Consider the following 22,117-nt stretch of genomic DNA (forward strand, 5'->3'; position numbering starts at 1 on the left):
CTTCGTGGCAGCACGGACTCCGGCCCCAGCGTCTGGGCTGGACGAGCCGTCCACGGTGTTCCCACGCGCTCGGGTCTGAGAACCACTGAACCGGGAACCACGAGTCCACTGGAGAAACGGAGAGAATGAAAGTTTGCTGAGGGACAGAATCTGTGCGCAGCGTCCAGGGTACCTCGCACAGAACGGTCACTGTGTCCCCTCCCCGCCACTTTACGATGGAAAGGGCTGGACCGCGCCACCCGGTGAAGTGACACAAGTGCCGCGGGAGGTGGCGGGACAAATGAGGCTGAGCAGACGCGAGGAGACAGCAGACGCGTAGTTGATAACGAGGCCAAGTCCGACAAGCTCCTTCTGAGGCTCAGTCTACAGAATCGCGGGCGCATTAGGTCTGGAGACACCCAGGTCGGGCGGCCCAGGGGGCCCGGCGGTTCAGCGCCCGCCTCCGGCCCAGAGCGTGACCCCGGGTCCCGGGATCGAGTCCTGCATCGGGTCCCTGCGTGGAGCCTGCTTCTCCCTCTGCCTGGGTCTCTGCCTCTTTCTCTCTGGATCTCTCATGAAAAAATAAGTAAAATCTTAAAAACAAACAAACAAACAAACAAAAAAACCCCAAGGTCCTGAAAATCATGCGAATTGCCAGGCAGAAGAGCAGCTCGTCCCTTCCACGGCGGCAGACACCTCAAAAGCGCTCAGTAAATGTCTACGAAGTTTGCTTGCCTTAGGCAGCTCTGGAATTTTCGTTTCTTCAAGTCACTAAAACATTCCTATAAAATATACATAAAAATCTAAACTTTGCATTTGCTCTCTTCAGCCGGCCTCGTTGACCTTGACGCGCTCTTTGTGGCGGTCGGGAGCCGTGAAGGAGCCGTGAAGCCCGAGTGTGCTACGGCAGCTCCGGGTGAGGACAAACTGCGTCCCCAGTGTTCGGGACAATGTGTGTTTCCGGAGTCGCCCCGCAACTCAGTTCCGCGCTGCCGACCTGGGAGAGGAGGCCGCTGCGCTCGCCGCTGCCCGCTTGCCCGCAGGGTCGCTACCGAGTGACCCGAGTCACCAGCGAACGGTCCCCTCGGCTCGTCCGGAGGCGACACCCGGGATCCGTGCTGCGTCTCCAGACCACGAGGCCTCACGGGGCTCAGCGTTGGACTAAAGCTTCCTGACCTCGACTTAGGACTTAGGGAGTGACGCGCAAAGCACCACCCTTGTCTGTCCCCCGGCTGTTGACGGGAGCCAAGGCCTGCGGATCGTGCCACGGTGGGGGTCTGTGTGCGGAGCGTCCGGGTGGCCTCCTGGCTCAGGACGGAAACCGTGAGCAAGGGACCGTGACAGCCGCCTCTCCCGAGGCCACATGCAGGTGGCCGGCATCCCCCGAGGACGTCCTCAGCATCCTGAGCTGCTCGGAGGGCCCGGGGGGGGGAGCGGGGGGCGCCCACGAGCCACATCAGAGGCAGCGTGGGGAGGGTGGGGAGTACCAGGGCCTCCGGACCGTGCAGCCACTTTCTGCAAAAGCTCAGCCTTTCCTCCAAAGGTCAAACGCAGAGGATGACGTGGCCCAGCAGCCCCTCAAGGCACACGTCCCAAAGGAAAACGTGTCTACACGAAGCTTGGATGCGAATGTTCGCGGCAACCTTGGTCCTAACGGCCCCGAAGTGGAAAGGGCTCAGATGCCCACGGGTGGACAGTGCAGCGCAGCACGTCCCCTCCTGGGGTGGCCCCGCAGCGGGCGGGAGTCCCCTGCTGATGGGACACGGGCGAAGCTTGAAGCACACGGAGGACAGACACCGGTCGCCAGGGTCCACACAACGCAGGCTCTCGTGGCGGGAAGTGGGCCACCGCGTGGCCCGAGCATCCGAGCATCCGGCCGCGGGGCCATGGCCCTCCCTGCTGGGGCTGCTCGGGGGCCGCGGACACGCCGGGACCAGCGCGCTCGCACCTTGGCCCGTGGGGGCGCGGATCGCAGCTGCGGGAAATGAGGCGGGCGGGGCCTGCACGGGCCCTGAGGGCTGGGGACACGACCTGCCGCCGCGCCTGGGGACGGCTGGCCAGGCTGCCCGCCCTCACCTGAGCCAGTGCCAGTAGCGCGGACACGGGACGGTGTCAGCAGGGCTGGAGGCCGACTCCCTGTGCTGTCCCTTTGCGATGACCTAGGGCACAGCCCCCGCGGCTGTCCCCCCAGCTGTCCCCCCCGAGCTGTCCCCCTCCGGCTGTCCCCCACGGCTATCTCCCAGAGCTGTCCCCCCACAGCTGTCCCCCCATGGCTGTCCCCTCCAGCTGTCCCCCCAGAGCTGTCCCTCCCGAGCTGTCTCCCCTGGCTGTCCCCGCCACAGCTGTCCCCCCATGGCTGTCCCCTCCAGCTGTCCCCCCACAGCTGTCCCCCCATGGCTGTCCCCCCCGAGCTGTCTCCCCGAGCTGTTCCCCCATAGCTGTCCCCCCACGGCTGTCTCCCCACAGCTGTTCCCCCATGGCTGTCCCCCCACAGCTGTCCCCCCGAGCTGTTCCCCCACAGCTGTCCCCCCACGGCTGTCCCCCCCCGAGCTGTCTCCCCCCGGATGTCCCCCCACAGCTGTTCCCCCGAGCTGTCCCCCCCACCGGCTGTCCTCTCCGCGGGCTCCATCCCCGAGGCCGGGTGAGCAGAGGCCGAGTCCCTCACCGGGGGTCACCCGGGAGCCGGGGGCACAGTTCTCTTGAGATTGGTTTTGACTTGCTATTTAAGAGGGTGCGATTGGTGGTGACCTCTAGGGAAATGTGCCTTCAGAGTCTAGCACGCCCAGCACCAAATCTGTAGAGCCGGACATAAACTAAGTGTTGACTGATCTTAGTTTTAAAAGAAAGCCTTGGATTTACTGTCAAAGTACAATTTCATGTATTTTAATCCTAGACTTCACAGTGAAATTCCGCCTGTGCGACGTCTAATCCGTGTGGACACGGGAACGGTGGCTACTATGCTCTTTAAAGCTACGAGCTCTATTTATTTGAGAACAAAATCAGTGTTTCTGAGAGCGGAGTGTGTGGCTAAAGTACTGGAGAATCACTGGGCATACAACCAAATACTACCTATTTGTGAGAATTTCAGCATGAAGGTAATAAAGACATAAATGACTTTATATTAACTATGGACATTTTACGCACTTGACCCAAAGGCAGGAATTCCTGTATTAGTATTTTTCCTTCTTATCTACAGAATCTTGCTTCCTCTACATCAATAGTCACCAATTTTGGTTAATGTGCTACAGTAGGTCCAATATAGACCAAATATATTTCATTCAAGAGAAATGGCATGAAAAATAGGCACCAAAATAATCTCAGGTTTAAATGTAACTGAGATTTAGAAAAGCTTTAAAAATTACAGAACACATTCTGGAAGATGACATATCTTGGATTCTATCGGCATGTAAATTCCATGAAGAGGAAGGAAATTTTGTTTACTGCCCTGCCCCTGGTGCTCAGAACAATGCCTGGCACATGGAAGGCACCTCACAGCTATTGAAAGAGGCAAAATATGCAAAGTATCCGCATTACTTTAAAAAGGGGAAACAAATCTTCAAGTCACAATATGCACAGAACAGAGAATTATGTTGTAAAATATTTTTTATTGTAAAAACAGTGTCAACAGAGGTTGACAATGCAAATGTCATCCCAGAACATTTCCCCTTGGTTCTTAAATTTGCTTGCTGGGTTCCTATGTACCGAGCAAGTCTCCATTAGCACTTCTCGGGTTTCGTAGTCGTTTTGAGATATGTTGATTACTTATGTGTATATATTGCTTGGAAACAAATGTCCATCTGATATTAAAACAAATAAACAAACTGTTGTGTCTTTGTTTCACATTTCCTTCAGGGAAATCTATGTATCTCAGATACCTTCACAATTTAATAATAAAGTTAGTGCCTTTACCAAATCCCAAAATTCTCCATTATTGATTGACTCAAACTCGTGACATCTGCAATACACCCAGATTTAAAAGTTTAAAAACAAAAAGTCTGGAATTTAAAACAAACCTTAGGCTGATTTTTTTTTTCATATTTGAAAGACTGTAATTATTTGCAGCATACAAACGGAGAGAATAGTGCAAAATGCATCAAGTTTTATATGATAAATATACTTTCAACCTAAATGGCTGCCTCAAAAGCAAAGAGTGAAAAATTATCAATCCTCAAAAGCAATCTAGACTGACTCAATAAAGTTTACAATTTAGAAAGATCAATTTCTACTCTATTTCTACAGATTGCAAAAGGATATCAGAAACAGATTAAACATACAATTGTTTTACAAAAATAGAAATATCGTTTGGGACTTTACAAAACTTTATAAAATATAACACTATATTTGCAAATTTAAGATAGTTTGACACTGAAATAGGCAATTCTTCCACTGACATATAGTCTCATCAAACTTAACTGGTCTGTCTTGATCATTCTTACACATTATTTCTTCCAAGTCTTCAGCCTAAGTGGTCTGTGCTCTATCATGGGATTTTCTTAAAGAGATTGTTGAATTTCAAAGGTTTTATAAGATTTTTCATTCTAGAAATAACGTTAAAGCAGATGAATTTACACTTACAAATGTTTTACTAAAAGTAGAAATTAACGCCATGTGACAATTCTGTATTTGATAAGTTCCAAACCAAATTCTTAAGAATGAAAAGCTACCTATTGATTTAAAATATATATTTGACAATTATAATTTGGAATCTATAAAACATAAAAATATAATTGCAACTATTTTATGGAAAAATAATTATTCATATAGAATGAAGAAGCTCTAAATTTAGTTATTTGTAGCTGGCAGATGAGAAGTATTTTCTAATTACACCCATTCATAAATGCTCATTTTATCACTTCAAAGAGCACCAGTGTTATTTTCAAAAACTAAAAGTGAGAAGGTAAGGGCTTATTTCATGTAACAGTGCTATTATGATAAGGCACCACATGGTATGTGAAAAAGCCAAACAAAGCATTTTCAAATCACTTTTTTTTTTTTTTTGTTACTGGTGTCTTAACCATTAGATAGGATGGTTAGGAAAAAAGCTAATAATGTTCGCTAACTGCATTATCCTCCTTTTCCCATCATTTTTTGCTTTTAGTTTTTCCATATAACAGAACATATAATAAACAACAATGTAGTACATGATCTGTTAAATAAACATCTCTTCCCAACCTTCCAACAAAATACTCTAAAATTAAACAATAAGAAACCAAAAATTTATCCGATATACTTTGCAATAATCTATCCCTGGAGAAGAGTGGGGAGCTGGGTGGAGATGAGGGTGAGGACACAATGACAGGACCTATTTTCTATAGAATATATTGAGGCACATAGGTTAAAAGTTTCTCAGGCAAATTCATGGCTAGAGCAAAACTGAGAGAAAGCTCAGAATTCTACATTCCCCCCCAGAGCGGATTTCTCAGGTAGTCACACCCAATTAAATATTTCCAAATATGTCCTTAGTCACTGCTATCATCATCATCATCATCATCAGATACGTCGTTTAAAGGAGACTTCAGTGACTGACTGTAAGAGTCCGATCTGGCGGGCTGGCACGTGGCCATGTCCCCCGTAGAAAGCAGGTCATAGCAGAAGTCACAAATCCGCACAGGCTTAGAGGACTGGCTTGGAAGAAGAAACCTCTTTTCAGAGCAGGGCCCGCAGACGACAAAACCACATTTGCGGCAATGGTGACGACGATTAACGGGCGTGAATTTTGCTTTCTGACAACGCATACATACGGTTGCTTCAGAGTCAGGAACCCAGACAGCAGCATGTTCGTTACTGGGTGTCTTCCCACTTTTGGAGAGTAAATCAGTAACACATTTATTTATGTGATTCATCCACTCGGATTTCTCAGTGGCAGTGGCAGCATAAACTGCAAATGATTTAGTTGGTGTCTTGATAAGCCATCCGTTCCTCAAGTCCCCCTCATCTTTGATGGAATCAATAGTGACATTTTCCAGGGGAATAATATGTTGTTTGTTGTATTTTTTCTTCTGGATGACAATATTGCCATATACAAGAATATCATTAAATAAGAAAAATTGCCTTGCTTTGGGCTTCTTTCTGCACAACTTAGTCAATACTCCTTCTCCAATAAGAACCCTTCCAGGTATAGTCAAGGGTTGACCAGCTGCTCCAAAACAGTTTTCCACTATATTTATACGTCTAGTATTTGCTTCACTGTTTGCCAAGCGATCCACCATCTTTTGCTGATAGCCTTTAAAAAAAAAAAAGAAAGAAATTAGCACATAAAAGTTATGAATTCATGTAAGTTAAAAATTATATAACCTAAATTTAATCTAACAAATCTTTACTTTTACTCAAAGGCAAATGCTCCCAAATGGTTACCAAGATAATCACCGAGCATACCAAAAGGGTTAACATGTCCTGCTTTTATAATCATCAAAAATCTTACTAGTCCAAAAATCCATACAGACTATACTAGTTAAGTAGATATTAATAAAAGCATAAACTTCTTACAGACATAAAGGAATAAACAACTGGACAATGAATATATAAGTCATTTCTACAAAATAATCATCTCAGTTCCATGAAATTTAATCTCAGAGGGATTCTGAAGAAGAGGGTAAAATTCTGTAAAAACTAAGAGAAATTAAGATTTTTTTTCTGGTAAACTATTCCCAATGAGCTAAAGCCTTAATCCTCTCACCTGGATTACCAGAACTGATGCCAATATGTCTTTGGTCTTGCCCCCTAAATCAGTCTTCAGGCAGTGATTTCTCAAATGCAAATCTCACCATGTCATTATTCAAAAGAACTCTCCTTGACCTACAAAATGCAGATTTTCAAGCATGGCACACTAGGCTGTTCGTTATCTGGTTCTTGCTTACCTTCCCAGACTCATCAAGTCACTCTTCAGCTCAAACTTTATGTTCTAAGAAAACTCTACTCCTCACAGTCCACTTCATCTACACATGCCTTCTCTCATGCTGTCGTATCCTTTACTACTTGCTACTCAACAGTTAACTCTTCTTGATCCTTTAGGACTCAGTTTAGGTTATCGACTAACTCACTTCCAGTTGAGTGTATCAAAGCCAGGAGTCTCCTTTAAACGTATTTATTTACTTATTAAAGATTTTGTTTATTCATGAGAGACACAGAGAGAGGCAGAGACACAGGCAGAGGGAGAAGCAGGCTCCCTGCGCGGAGCCCAATGTGGGACTTGATCCCAGGACCCTGGGGTCACGCCCTGAGCCGAAGGCAGATGCTCAACCACTGAGCCCCCCAGGTGACCCTCTTTTAAATTCTTTTAGACTAAACACCTTCCTCTGTGCTCTTCACATTCCATATACCTTCTGGCTTCATTCTTACCAAAGGATTGAAATCTGTCTCCTTTAAAGGCTACAGTGGAACCTAAAAGACCATCTGCAATCTACCTTTGAAACTGACCCCCCCACCCCCCGCCACAGCAAGGGTGTTAAAAATTGTTGACAACGTTTTGGCATTGTGTAAAAAACTCCTATGAATCTACTCTTAAATGGTCACAGATTTAATCATTAGATTCAACAGTGACTTCATTCAAGTCCTTGAGTTGTGTCCTATTTCAGACCTACTAACCTAATACTACCACCACTAAGTCATATTAAAGAGAAGAGGAACATTTAAAGTCTAACAGCATAGTCTAAATTCCAGTATTCAACTCACAAACTGATGATACTGTACCCTTTTCTGGCCTCCACTATAAAGATTCTGATTATTCCTGAATTTGTCTCCTCTAATCATGGGTCCTTATAAAGCCCCTTTGCTCCCCACAAGGGTAGGTTCTACCCTGAAAGCTGTTCCCAAGAAATTATATGATAATACAGGGTTCCAAACTATGATGACTCTTTTCCTAATTACACCAAACATGCCAGCCAATTAAAGGTTTACTGTCCTACACACCGTGCATCATGGAAGAAGAAATAAAAACAGTCCATAAACACAAAAAGAGGCTCAATCCCACTCATAACCCAAGAAATGATAATACGACATTAGGATATTTTTTCACTTATCAGATTAATAAAAGTTTTAAAACTTTCCTCAGGCGCAGTACTACTGAGGATATAGGGAAATGGCGCCCTTATACAGTACGGAAGATACGGGTACTCACTGATCTAGGTGTTTTATCAAAGGAAATTCCAGTTGAGTGTATGAAGACGTGCACAAGGATGTCCAACACAGCACGGTTTACAACACACACACACACAAAACTGGAAAAGCTCCAAATGTCTACCATGAGGAACTGGTGGGACAATTTATGATAACCCATAATATGCTAGATACCTGTGAATAATGAGATAGATCTAAATATAGTGATATGGGAAAATGGTCAAGATATTTAGGCGTGGAAAGAGTGGAACATCATAATCTCATTTGTTTCAAATATATATCGCATTTCATCAAATCTAAGATGCTACAGACTTTAAGACACATCTTCATTTTATGTGCCACTGGAAATGAGAAAGGCTGCTAATTACATCACGGCATACCTCTGATTATATGACATCTCAATTTCAGAGACATAAAATATACTAAACCATGTTCATCTTTAGATTCAATGAAATACAGTATAAATGCGTAATCACAGACACTTGTGAACATGTAAGCATACACACAGAAAATAAAATTAGAAAAGTATATACCATGGTGTCAACAACTGTTATGTACCTTTGAGAAGTACAATTATGGATAATTTCTCACACTTTACGCTATCTTTAAACATTCAACAAGTATTCACTCTGTTAGGCACTGATCTAAGTGCAGGGAAAAAATATACAACATGAGCAAGGCCCCTGTTCCTCAAGTTTTACACCCTAGTTGGTCAGGAGTGAAACAGAAAACAAAATTGAGAACCAAATAGTAAATCAATGTTATGATTTTTAAAAATGATTTACAAAAACTAGCTGGGAAGCTATTCAGACTGGATGGTCAGGGGAGGCTTTTCTAGAGCGGAATTGTTCAGCGGGTAAGTGGGGACTACACATACGGACAAGTGTGGGGACAGAGAAGGGTACTTCAAGCAAAAGGAGTGACTGTGAAGGTCCTAGGGTAGAAAGAGCTTCACACTTTTAGAGAACGGAAAGTACTTATTTATTCCCATCAAAATCAACTGCAGAATCTACTCCTTTGGACACAGAGTTATTAATCAGCTCGTGTGCACTGCAATCAGTTCCCTATTGTTGCCGCTACTGGAATTAGGACCATCTAAATTGGACAGTACTTTTCACATTTATTATCTTCTGATTTTAATGGTCTCAATTTCCGATGAAGTAATTACAGAAGTTTTTATATCTCCCAAAGAAGCCAGTATTAGCTGAAATGTGAGCTGAAGGAGAAACTAAGGCACACGGACAGAGATTCAATAACGTTCAATGCAGAACAGCCCCGAAGTAGTTCTACTCACTGGGAGTCCAGTAACCAGCTGAGCACTTTTTTTTTTTTTTTTATGATAGTCACACACACACACACAGAGGCAGAGACACAGGCAGAGGGAGAAGCAGGCTCCATGCACCGGGAGCCCGACGTGGGATTCGACCCCGGGTCTCCGGGATCACGCCCGGGCCAAAGGCAGGCGCCAAACCGCTGTGCCACCCAGGGATCCCTAGCTGAGCACTTTGAATGCAGTACAGTATGTCCTACTCATGGCAACTTTACAATAGGTATGCATTTTATTAGCTCCATTTTATAGATGAGTAAACAAATAAAAAGAAGTTAACTACTCTGCCCAAGGCTGTCACAGAACTAAGGCTCCAATCTGATCCCTTGGTGCCATTACCAGTGTATTAGGGTACACCAGTCACTCCTTACAGCCCCACTGACTCTATAAGAACTAAGAAAGCTACTGCTGACCCTTGGACCTTTTCAGCAAACCCTACAAAGAAGAAAGAAGAGAATACTAACTTCAGCAAATAATCTGAAATGATAGGTCATCATGATTTATTTAGTCAGTCTCTTGAATGTTTTGTTCTTCAAATTTTGCAATGTATTAAGCCTGAATTTCTGCTCATAAATCTTGCCCCATTTAAGAATGACGCAACAAAAGAAAAGCTTGTGCATCATTAAGTGGTATTTGGCTAGAACAAATAGCTTTCAAAGTTTGACAGTGACCCACATAAGAGTACATTTCATACCGCAAGGTTACAAATACATACTCATATAATTCTTTCAACTATAAATAATGTATTCTATTATCTCCATTTCTTTTAATCATAGTCACGGTCCACTTGATTGATTTTCACTAATGGATTGTGACCTACACTGGAAAAACAATGAGCATGAAGAATTTCAGAACTTTCCGTTATCCCTGTTGGTCCTAAAATATTTTCTGTATGTGTCTGATGTGAAGAAGGGAAGCACTGAGCTTAAAAAAAAACCCAACAACAACAACAACAAAAACAAACAAATAAAAAACCCACCTCAGGAATACAAAAATGCGTCCCCCTCCCCCCCCCCAACGCACGCATAGGAAAGAGATAGCTGTGTGTCCAGCAGGGACGGCATAGAGAGGGATGGGAGAAGAGAAGTTACCAAAAGGGAACTCAAAGTACCACTTTTAGCTGGGTTACTGCTGGGTACCCCGAAGCAAGCTTCTCTGGTAAACTGGATGAGGGTACTACCCTTTGGCTCAGGGCCTCTGCTTTCCCCCACACCCAAATTTACCACCAGCACCCTGACCTCTTTTAAAGGCTTTTGTGACAATATTACAAGATCACTCAGCCTAGCCACGCAGTGTGCCCTTTGCATAACTTACTCACTGAGCAGCACAGAGAGGAAGCAGAAGACAACGAGAAGACAAGGCCCAATTAGATTTCTGCCTACTTTTCTTAGGAAGGAATACCAGTGGCCATAGGAAGAGGTAAGATGAAAGCTTCTGCATTCTCTGGCAGAGATGACTTCTTTAGGACAGTTTCCAAGAAGTAAAATTACTAGGTCAAAAGGCATGAATGTTTAAGGCTCTTGCTACCTTTTACAAGATTTCCATTCTGAAGCGTAACACCAATGTACCAGGCAGCACAAGGACTGTACCCATCCCATCTCGTCTCACATATTTTTCTTTAAAAATATAAGTAAACAAGATAAATTTCAAAAATGGCATCTCATTTTATTCATTTACTTCTTTTTAATGTCTCCAACATTTATTGAATACTTTTTAGATGGCATCCATATTCCTTTCCTCTCAGAGCACAGAATCTACTGGAGGAAGCCAACAAGGAAGCGAACAACAGGTGACTCTGAAAGGTGAAGTGCCAAGAAGGAAGTCAGCAAGGTGTCACCAAACTAGGAAAAACAGAGTGATTCTCAAAGGCCTCACTGAGATGGTGCTATACACGGAGTCCTAAAGGATGGGGAGTCGGCCATACAGAGGAACTAATACTACAGACAAAGGTCCTAAGACAGCAAAGAACAATACAGTACTTTTAGTTTAATGAAATCTTTTATTTCATAGCTGTCTAGTGAAGGCAGCATTAGGATGTGTTTATTGACCATGTGTATTTCTAAACTTGTATATTTAGGGTTTATTAATTTATATGAGAGTGTTTTACACAGAAAGGCTATAAACCCATTTATTTCTTTGCTTTTCCTAGTATATTAAGCTGTAATTTTATGGTGTTTGACATAGAAGCAGTTTTATTTCTTTAGTTAAACTTACTAATATATTCTTTTGTGATTTTTCTTCCATTACTCCTAAGCTCTCCTTATCCAGAGAGCAGATGCACCTGCTACAGGTTGCCTCTGCTATCAGAAAGTAGAGCATTCCTAGGAAACCTTTTGTAAGCCGAAAGGCTTAAAGCAAAAAAAGCCTTTTAAATCCCCATTAATTTACATAGAAAAATTTTTGAGTGTTCCCAGACCCCCAAAACCCCCCACTTTAGGCTTTTCTGATACCTTAGGACACATCTTGCTAATGGATATACAAAAATAAATCAAGATAAAACATAGATGCTTTATCAAAGATGCAGTCAAAACTACGACAGCTTGATGTGCAGATGCCGAGCTCCAGGAAAGGAGCTTGGTGGTGCCACTCCTGCAGCTCAGGGTATGCACTGCCTCTCTAATGGCTCACTGCAAAACAAACACTATTTTCTCTTTTTAGTATGTTTTTTTAAAGTAATCTCCATGCCCAACATGGGGCTAGAACTTGATCAATGGGCTTGATCTCAACCCCTAGATCAAGAGTCGCACGTTTCAGTGACTGAGCCAGCCAGGTACCCCAAAACAGACACTATTTTTGCTTGTTTCACCTTTTTCCTTAAAGGTTAAAAAAAAAAAACAAAACAAAACACTTCTTTGGGCTTCTTTCAGCTGGCAAAAACAAGTACTAATGTAGGTCTTTCATAAAAGTGAGTGGTGTAATGAAAAGTTCAAAAGGTGGGGTATGCCTGTATTTATTATTTATATTTAGGAAATGAGCTTTATATTCTTTATCCATCTGAACTTTATTGATGTAGTTTTTAAAAGTGTCCCCCCTTTTAAAAAATATTTACATTTTAGGGCAGCCCCGGTGGCGCAGCAGTTTAGTGCCGCCTGCAGCCCAGGCATGATCCTGGAGACCCTGGATCGAGTCCCATGTCAGGCTCTCTGTATGATGCCTGCTTCTCCCTCTGCCTGTGTCTCTGTCTCTATGAATAAATAAGTAAAATATTTTTTTTTAAAAATATTCACATTCTAAAAGAACTAAGCAACTGCTTCAGAATCACCAAATACCATGTGACCTCAGGTTTCCTCACTTGTAAATGGGAATAATAATAGCAGCGACAACTATGTTAGGAAGAGGATTAAATGATAATGCGTGTAAAATGTTCATCAGCACATAGTAAACAACTGGTAGCATTTATTAATGGTATTAATAATCTAATCTGTGAATTTACAACATTCTTTATATTAAACTCCTATATATTCTAACATCTGCTTCTTGGCTGTTTGGTCAAATCCATTAACCTGTTTTCTTATTATGTGAGTACCATGCACCTGGTCAGACTAATCTAGGCTATATTCCCATAACTTAACCTTTAAAAAAAGTCTTACCTATGGGGACCCCTGGGTGGCTCAGCAGCTTAGTGCCTGCCTTCGGCCCAGGGCGTGACCCTGAAGACCCGGGATCAAGTCCCACATCGGGCTCCCTGCGTGGAGCCTGCTTCTCCCTCTGCCTGTGTTCTCTGCGTCTCTCTCTCTCTGTCTCTTAGGAATAAATAAATAAAATCTTAAAAAAAAAGTCTTACCTAATCTCCTCTGTTTATTTGTCCAGATGAAGTCTCCATAGAACAGTGATTCTCAACCCTAGCTGCACACTGCAACCACAGAGCTTTAATTCTCAGTATACCAGAAAAAATAGCCATTCCAATTTACTGAGTCTTATTTACTCCTTATATTTAATATTTTAAACCATTTTATGACTACTTTATAGAAATGAGAATAAAGGAATAGAAAAAATGACTTTAAGAACAATGTTTATAAAAATTTAAACATAGAAAATTTCTTATTCCACATTTCCCCGTTATTGATGTATATATATCCAAAAAAAAAAATCACCCTTTGAATGCAACTAATTGCTCATAAGCTATCATGCATGAATCTGTAATACATTTGCTTCTGTCTTTAGGAATACTGTTTAATGATTCTGAGTTTGCAAAAGCTCATCAGGAAAATCACCTGAACACTCAGCCTGAGATTTCACTTAAAATGATTCACCAACATTATTAGTTTCAGTGTTGCTGTTTCTTTATACTCATCTTCTGATTGGTAGTTCTGAAATGTCTAACTTTTCTGATTTTTTTCTTTGCAGTTAATGATAGAAAATGAAGATTTAAAAATCTAAATTCTCAAATATGTTAAACGAAGGGCTAAAACAAAGAAAGAAAAGAAAAAGGATGACTATCTCCAAACTTTTTTTGTATCTTTTTGAAAGATTACGTAGTACTTTGGGCAATGCCACAATAAAACTGAAAGATGATATAATACTGATAATTTATTTTATCCTTGTATCATCCTTCTAGCCAATGACCTCAGTCATCCATTTTTTTTTTTGGTTAAATAATTCTTAGGACATTGAAATAGTGAACGGCTTCAAAATACAGAAAAGTAAGGTAAGATTCTGTACTGTAGATTTATACATGTCTTATGACCCCAGATAGTGACTGCGAGCTAGAATGAATTTTATTCTATTTTTTTAGTAATTTTCCTTTTTGTTTTACAGATCTCTAAGAAATAATAAGTTACAAAATATCAATTACTATAAATAATTTGAACTACTTAAAATAGAAACTCAAAAACCAAAATGGAAGCCAATGGACTCTGATGATAAAGGGCTACAGAAATGCTGATCCCTAGGCCCCTCCTTCAAAATAAAATATTCAGATTTTATTGGTTTGCAATATAGGAAGTATGGCTGGATACTGGAATATCTTATGTAATTTTTTTAAGATTTATTTATTTATTTGAGAGAGAGAGAACATGAGCAGGGGACAGGGGGTAGGGGGAAGAGAAGGCTCCCTGTTGAGCGGAGAGCCTGACATGGGGTTCCTCAGGACCCTGAGATCAAAACCTGAGCCAAAACCAACAGTTGGACACTTAACTGACTGAGCCATCCAGGTGCCGCTGGATGCTGGAATATTTTAAAGCTCCCCAGGTAATTCTAATGTGCAGCTAACATTTAGAACCATTTTTCATTTGCAATATATAAATTAAAGAACAAACAAAATCCACTAAAATTTTTATGTACCTCATACTACACCCATACATTAATTTAGCCTAAGTTAACATTTTCATAAGCCTTTTTTTTTTTTAAAGATTTTATTTATTTATTTGGGAGAGAGAGAGAGCATAAGCAGGGTACAGGGGCAGAGGGAGAGGGAGAAGCAGACTTCCCACTGAGCAGGGAGCCAATGTGATGTGGGACTTGATCCTCAGACCCTGCGATCATGACCTGGGCCAAAAGCAGACACTTAACCAACTCAGCCACCCAGATGCCCAAGCTTTTTTTTTTTTTTTTTTAAGATTTTATTTGTAAATAATCTCTACACCCAATGTGGCACTCAAATTCACAACCCCAAGATCAAGAGTTGAATGCTCCAATGACTGAGCCAACCAGGACCCTAACATCTAGGTCATCTTTTATTGTTCCTAGTCAGGTTAATAGTATCTCTTCCCAAGGTTTCATCTCTTCTTTTGTGGCCCAATAATTTTGCAGGTTTCTTCTCACAAGACAATTACACATTTCACTTTTGGGGGGTGGGAGTGGAGGAGAGGGTCAGAAGAAAGAGAATCCTAAGCAGGTTCCACGCTGGGTGCAGAGCCTGACCTGGGGCTTGGGGCCTGATCTCACAACCCTGAGGTTATGACCTGAGCTGAAATCAAGAATCAGATGCATAACTGACTAAGCCACTTGGGGGCCCCTACACACTTTTTAGTAGGTTCCCAAGTATTTCACATTTTTTGTTGCTATTTTGAATCTAATCTTTCCCTCATTATATTTTCTAATTTGTTACTAGTATTGATCAGAAAACTCCTGATAATTCTGTCTTTTCTCCCCCATGTCCAGTCATTTCACAGAATTCTATAAATTCCCAATTTTCCAAATGACTTCCCCTTTGTCCAGTGAACAGTGTCTGGCAGTGCTATTGCATAGCTAAAAATGTAAGAACCATGGAAAAAGGATACAAAAAAAACCCCTTTAAACTTCTTTAAAGCTAGATGTGTATACTCATTTAAAAAATTAATCCAAAGTTTCAAGTTATCTCCTTCACAACTAGAGTAGACAAGAGCTGCATTTGAATTGTCCAAGCTCCACTCCAGGCTTCCGGTAACATCTTGTTTCTGAAAGTTTTTCAGTGGAGCATCTACCACCTGTTAAAAATGTAACATTAGAAGAGGCAAAAAACTCTTCTAAAAAAGAGACAGAGTACCATTTACAATGGAGAAGAGAGCCCAGCTGTCACAGAATACTATGGCCCAATTCTTACTGAAAATCAAAGCTTCTTATCTCATCTTTACAGTTGAGTTTAAAACAAAACAAGTCATCTAATTAATTTCTTACATGTACCCATGACATCTGAAATCAGTGAATGTCAATATTCGACCATGCATTATAGTTGGAAAAACCAATAAACTATGAACCAAAAGACTTGGATTCTAGTCTCAGTTTAGGCACTACAATAATACAGCTCAAAAAATTTACCTTAACTGTTAGGGAGGTGGAGGGGAGAAGGAGAAGCAGTGGCAGTCACTGCCTTAAATAAAGTAATCTCTAAAGCATCTTCTGTCTTTAAAATAATAAATTCTGATTGTAGTTGGGCCATGTTTCTAGTTTACTGCAAGCCTGACTTGGCTACAAATTTTCAATCAAAATTTTGATTGTGTCTTCGTATCAATCCAGATTTTAAAATCTGTGGTTAACTGCTGAATTGAGACTACAGAAAAGGGAGACAAGCAGAAAAGTGAGGAAAGAAGAGGAAAAAAAAAAAAAAGGCAACAAACTGTCAGAGATACATCCTCCCTGGGAAAATGTAAAGGTATTAAGGCAAACTACCCCTTCTCCTAATACAGGTAAGTCAAATCAACAACTATTCTGTGTGCCTACCGTATGCAAAGGACAGGACCATTCTCATATCCAAAAGTTCTATAGTATAGTAAGCATAACAACAATAATCAGGAAAGTCTAGGTAAGATTTTCAATAAAGTATTAGGATGGTAAAGCAAAGAATAAATTTTTAAGATTTTTAAAATTCTAATTCCAGTATATTTTACTTCTCCCATCATCAAGAAGAGACAAAGTTTTGTTCTCCCCTTTCCAATAGGATTTCTGCCACTATGACAACCAAGTACACAACATGTATTCTTTTGTTGAGATATGATTAACATATAACATATTAGCTTCAGGTGCACAATGTTTTGACATTTGTCTACATCACAAAATGATCACCACAGTTAAGTCTAGTTACCATACAAATTTGTTTTCTTGTGGTGAGAACTTTAAGATTTACTGTCTTGACTTTAGAATGTGCACATTATTGACTACTGTCACCATGCTATACCTTCCCATGACTGAAGTTTGTTCTCCTTGACCCCTTAACCCATTTCACTCATCCTCCTGACAACCACCATTTTATAAGTTTTTTTGTTCATCTTTGCTTTTTTAAGTTCCAATTATAAGTGAGATCATGTAATACCGTCCCTACTTGACTTACTTCATTAGCATAACATGCTCAAGGTCCATGCATGTTGTCACAAATGTCAAGATCTCATTCTTTTTTATGTCTGAGCACTATCCCATTTTATACAGAGAGAGCCATTCTAACAGGTGTGAGGTGATAGCTCACTGTGGTTTTCATTTGCATTTCCCTGATGATGATACTGAGCATCTTTTCACAAGCCTGATGGCCATCTGTATGTCTTCTTTGAAAAAATGTCTATTCAGATCCTCTGTCCATTTTTATTCAAATTGATTGGGTTTTTTTGGCTATTGAGTTGTAAGAGTTCTTTATATATTTGGGGTATAAATCTCTTATCAGATATATTATTTGCTACTACTATTTTCTCCCATTCAGTAGGCTGCCTTTTTATTTTGTTGATGGTTACCTTTGCCGTGCAGAAGCTTTTTAGTTTGAAGTCTCTTGTAGGCAACATATAGATGGGTCTTTTTTGTTGTTTAAGCCTACTGGTTTATTTTTACTTTTGTTCCCTTTGATACTGGAGTCAGATCCAAAAAAATTGTTGTTGAACGGATGTCAAAGGGCTTACCATGTTTTCTTCTAGGAGTTGTATGGTTTTAGGTCTTACATTCGAGTCTTTAACCCATTTTGGGTTGAATTTTATGTATGGTATATGACAGACCTGTCATTTCATTCTTTTGCACAGGGCAGTCCAGCTTTCCAAATACCACTTTTTAAAGAGACTGTCCTTTTCCCATTACATATTCTCACCTCTTTTAGTATAGTTTGAAATCAGGGAGTGTCATGCCTCCAATTTTACTCTTCTCTCTCAAGATTGCTCTGGCTGTTCAGGATCATTTGTGGTCCCATACAAATTTTAGGTCTGACTGACTGTTCTATGTCTATGAAAAATACCATTGGGATTTTGGTTAGGTATTGCTAACCAAGGTACTGAATCTGTACATTACTTTTTGAAATATGGAGATCTTAAGAATATTCTTCCAAACTATAAGATGGCATATTTTCCCATTTATTTATTTCTATGTTCTTCAGTTTCTTTCATCAATGTCTTATAGTTTTCAGTGTGCAGGTCTCTCACCTCCTTGGTTAAATTTATTCCTAGGTATTTTATTCTTTTTGATGCAGTTGTAAATGGGACTGTTTTCTTAAATTTTTAAGAAAATTTTCCTAATTTGAGAGACAGTGAGACCCAGAGAGAAAACACAAGCAGAGGGGAGGGGTAGAGTCAGAAGCAGACTCCCCACTAAGCAGGGAGTTTTATGTGGGGCTGGATCCCAGGACTCTGGGTTCATGACCTGAGCTGGAGGCAGATGCTTAACCACCTGAGCCACCCAGGCACCCTTTAATTCCTCTTTCTGATAGTTTATTGTTACCATATAGAAATGCACCAGATTTTTTATTTTCTATGCTGCAACTCTACTGCATGCAATTATTAATTTTAATAGTTTATTTGGCAGAGTCTTTAGCATTTTCTCTATATAAAAGCATGTCATCTGCAAATAATGGGTTTTACTTCTTTCCAATTTGGACAGCTTTAATTTCTTGCCTAACTGCTGTGACTAGGGATTTCCAAAACTATGTTTAATAAGAGTAATTAGAATGGGCAGGCATCCTTGTCTTTTTCCTAATCTTAGAGGGAAAGCTTTCAGTTTTTTAAAAAAGATTTTATTTATTTATTCATGAGACAGAGAGAAAGAGAGAGAGAGAGAGAGAGAGAGAGAGAGGCAGAGACACAGGCAGAGGGAGAAGCAGGCTCCAAGCAGGGGGCCTGATGTGGGACTCAATCCCGGGACTCCAGGATCATGCTCTGGGCCAGAGGCAGGCACTAAACCGCTGAGCCATCCAGGGATCCCCCAAGCTTTCAGTTTTTTACTCTTCAGTACAATCTTAGTTCTGGGCTTGTCATACATAGCTTTATTATGTTGATGGATATTTTCTCTATACCCACATATTCAGAGTTCTTGTCATAAATATACACTGAATTTTGGCAAATGCTTTTTCTACATCTGTTGAGATTGCCATATGATTTTTATCCTTTATTTTGTTAATGGGGCATATTACATTGATTTGCAAATGTTAAACCATCCTTGCATCCCTGGAATAAATCCCACTCAACTATGGTGTATTATCCTTTTAACATATTGTTGAATAGGGTCTGCTAATATTGTGTTGACAATTTTTGCATCTGCGTTCAACAGGAATATTGGCCCACAATTTTTTTGTGTGATGCCCCTGTCTGGTTCTGCTAAAGATAATGCTGGCCTTGTAAACTGAGTTTGGAAGCATTCCCTCCTCTTCCATTTTCTGGAAGGGTTTGAGAAGGGTAGGAATTAACTCTTTAAATGTTTGATAGAATTCATCTGTGAAGCCCTCTGGTCCTTGGGAGGCTTTTGATTACTGCTTTGATCTCCTTACCTAATCTATCCAGATTTTCTATTTCTTCATGATTCAGTTTTGGAAAATTGTGAATTTCTAGAAACTTTTCCATTTCATCCAGGCTGTCCAATTTGTTGATGTATAAGTGTTTATAGTAGTTTCTTTGATCCTTTGTATTTCTGTGGTATCAGCTGTAACTTCTCTTTCATCTGAGTCTTCTCTTTTCTTCCTCGTGAGTCTAGCTAAAGCTCGGTCAATTTTATCTTTTCAAAAGTCAGCTTTTAGTTTCCCTGATCTTTTCTATTGTCTCTTTAGCCTCTTTTTTATTTACTTCTGCACAGACTTTTATGTCCTTCCTTCTACTAACTTTGCATTGTTCTTTTTCTTTTAGGTCTAAAGTGAGATTATTCGAGAGCTTTCTTATTTCTTAAGGTAGGCCTATAATGCTATGAATTTCCCTCCTAAAACAGTTTTTGCTGCCCATAATAGACTTTGGTAAATTGTACTTCCATTTTCATTTGTGCCAAAGTATTTTTTTTAATTAAAAAATTATTTAAGTAGGCTCCACACTGGGTATGGAGCCCAGTGGGGCCTGAACTCTGAGATCAAGATCTGAACTAAGATCAAGAGTTTGGCACTTAACTATGTGAACCACCCAGGAGCCCCTCAAGGTATTTTTTCTTCATTGATATCTTCATTGACACACTGGTTGTTCAGTAGCATGTTGTTTAATCTCTAAATATTTGTCATTTTTCTAGTTTTCTTCTTGCAATTGATTTCCAGTCTCATACTACTTACTACTTGGTCAGAAAGGATGCTTGATAGGATTTCAATCTTCTTAAATTTTTTGAGACTTGTTTTGTGGGATAACGTATGATCCATCTTGGAGAATGTTCCATGTGTGCTTGAAGGGAATGTGTATTCTGCTGCTTTTGGATGGAAAGTTCTTTATGTATCTATTACGTCCATCTGATCTAATAAGTTAAGCTGATGCTTATTGATTTCTTATCTAAGTGATCTATCCACTGATGTAAGTGGGGCATTGAAGTCCTCTACTATTATCATATTGCTGCCAATTTCACCCTCTAGGTCTTTAATGGTTGCTTTACATATTTAGGTACTCCTATGTTGGGGTGCATAAATACATACAAATGTTATAATCCTCTTGTCGGACTGACCCCTTATCATTATGTAATGCCTATGCCTATCTTTTTTCTTTCACTACAGTCTTTTTTAAAAGTCAACTTTGTCTGACATAGGTAGAGCTACCCCGCTTTCTTTTGGGTTCTATCTGCATGAAATATCTTTTCCCATCTCTTCACTTTCTGTGCATGTCTTTACATCTGAGGTGAGTCTCTAGTAGGAAACATATAGATGGGTCTTTGTTGTTGTTGTTTAAACCTATTCAACTGCTCTGTCTTTTGGAGAATTTAGTCCTTTTACATATAAAGTAATTATTGATCGGTACTTATTGACATTTTGTTAATTGTTTTCTGGCGGTTTTATTGTTCTTCTCTGTTCCCTTCTTCTTTTCTTGCTCTCTCCCCCTTTAATAACTTTCTTCAGTGTTATGCCTAGATTTCTATGTTTTACATATCCCTAATAAGTTTTGCTTTGTCATTACAATGAGGCCCACATATAACATCCTATATGTAAAAAACAATCTATTTCCATTTGATAGCAACTTAAGTTTAAATGTATTCTTAAAACTCTACACTTTACCACCCCACCCCCAGTTTTTTTTTTTTAAGATTTTATTTATTCATGAGAGACGCAGACAGGCAGGCAGAGACACAGGGAGAGGCAGAAGAAGGCTCCCTGCAGGGAGCCTGATGTGGGACCCGATCCCAGGACTCTGGGATCATGCCCTGAGCCAAAAGCAGATGCTCAACCACTGAGCCACTCAGGTGTCCCCCATGTTTTGTTTTTGATGTCATCTTATTTTATGTATCCTTTATCAGATTATTGCAGTTACAGGTTTAAAAAAAGTACTTTTATTTTAATCCTCGGATTAGCTTTATAAATAATTTATCTACTGTCTTTATTATATATTTACCTTTACCAGTGAGATTTATATTTCCAATGTTGTCTTGTTATTAATTAATGCCCTTTCTCTTCAGCTTAAAGAAGTTCCTTTAACATTTCTTATAAGTCTGGTTTATTGGTGATCAACTCCTTCAGCTTTTGCTTGTCTAGGAAAACTCTTTACCTCTCCTTCAATTCTGAATGATCATTTTGCCAGATAAAATATTCTTAGTTGAAAGCTATTATCTTTCAGCACCTGGGATACATGGTACCACATTCCCTTCTGGCCTGCAAAGCTTCTGCTGAAAAATATGCCTTACCTTGTTATCAGTTGTTTTTTCTCTTGCTGCTCTTAAGATGGTCTTTAACTTTTGACATTTTAATTATAATGTTTCTTGGTGTGGATCTTTTGGGGTTCATTTTATTTGGAACTCTCTGGGCTTCCTGGATATGGATGTCTGTTTTCTTCCCAGGTTAGGAAAGCTTTTAGCCATTATGTCTTCAAATAAGTTTTTTGCCCCTTTCCTTCTCTCTTCTCCTTCTGGGACCCATAAAATGCAAAT

At 40.6% G+C, this 22,117-nt stretch overlaps 1 protein-coding gene across 2 annotated transcripts in view; it reads right to left on the reverse strand.

The window, feature by feature from the left end:
* Positions 1-3,564: 3,564 nt before the first annotated feature.
* The window catches only part of PLEKHF2 (pleckstrin homology and FYVE domain containing 2), a 29,601-nt gene continuing 11,048 nt past the window's right edge, over positions 3,565-22,117 (reverse strand). For both annotated transcript variants that reach the window (XM_055303389.1, XM_055303390.1), the window contains exon 2: positions 3,565-6,202. In XM_055303389.1, coding sequence (XP_055159364.1) covers positions 5,439-6,188 — 750 coding nt within the window. In that variant the 5' untranslated portion in view covers positions 6,189-6,202 and the 3' untranslated portion in view covers positions 3,565-5,438. The remainder of the gene's footprint in view (positions 6,203-22,117) is intronic.

This window comes from Nyctereutes procyonoides, unplaced genomic scaffold (genome assembly GCF_905146905.1).
Source record: "Nyctereutes procyonoides isolate TBG_1078 unplaced genomic scaffold, NYPRO_anot_genome, whole genome shotgun sequence".
NCBI lineage: Eukaryota > Metazoa > Chordata > Mammalia > Carnivora > Canidae > Nyctereutes > Nyctereutes procyonoides.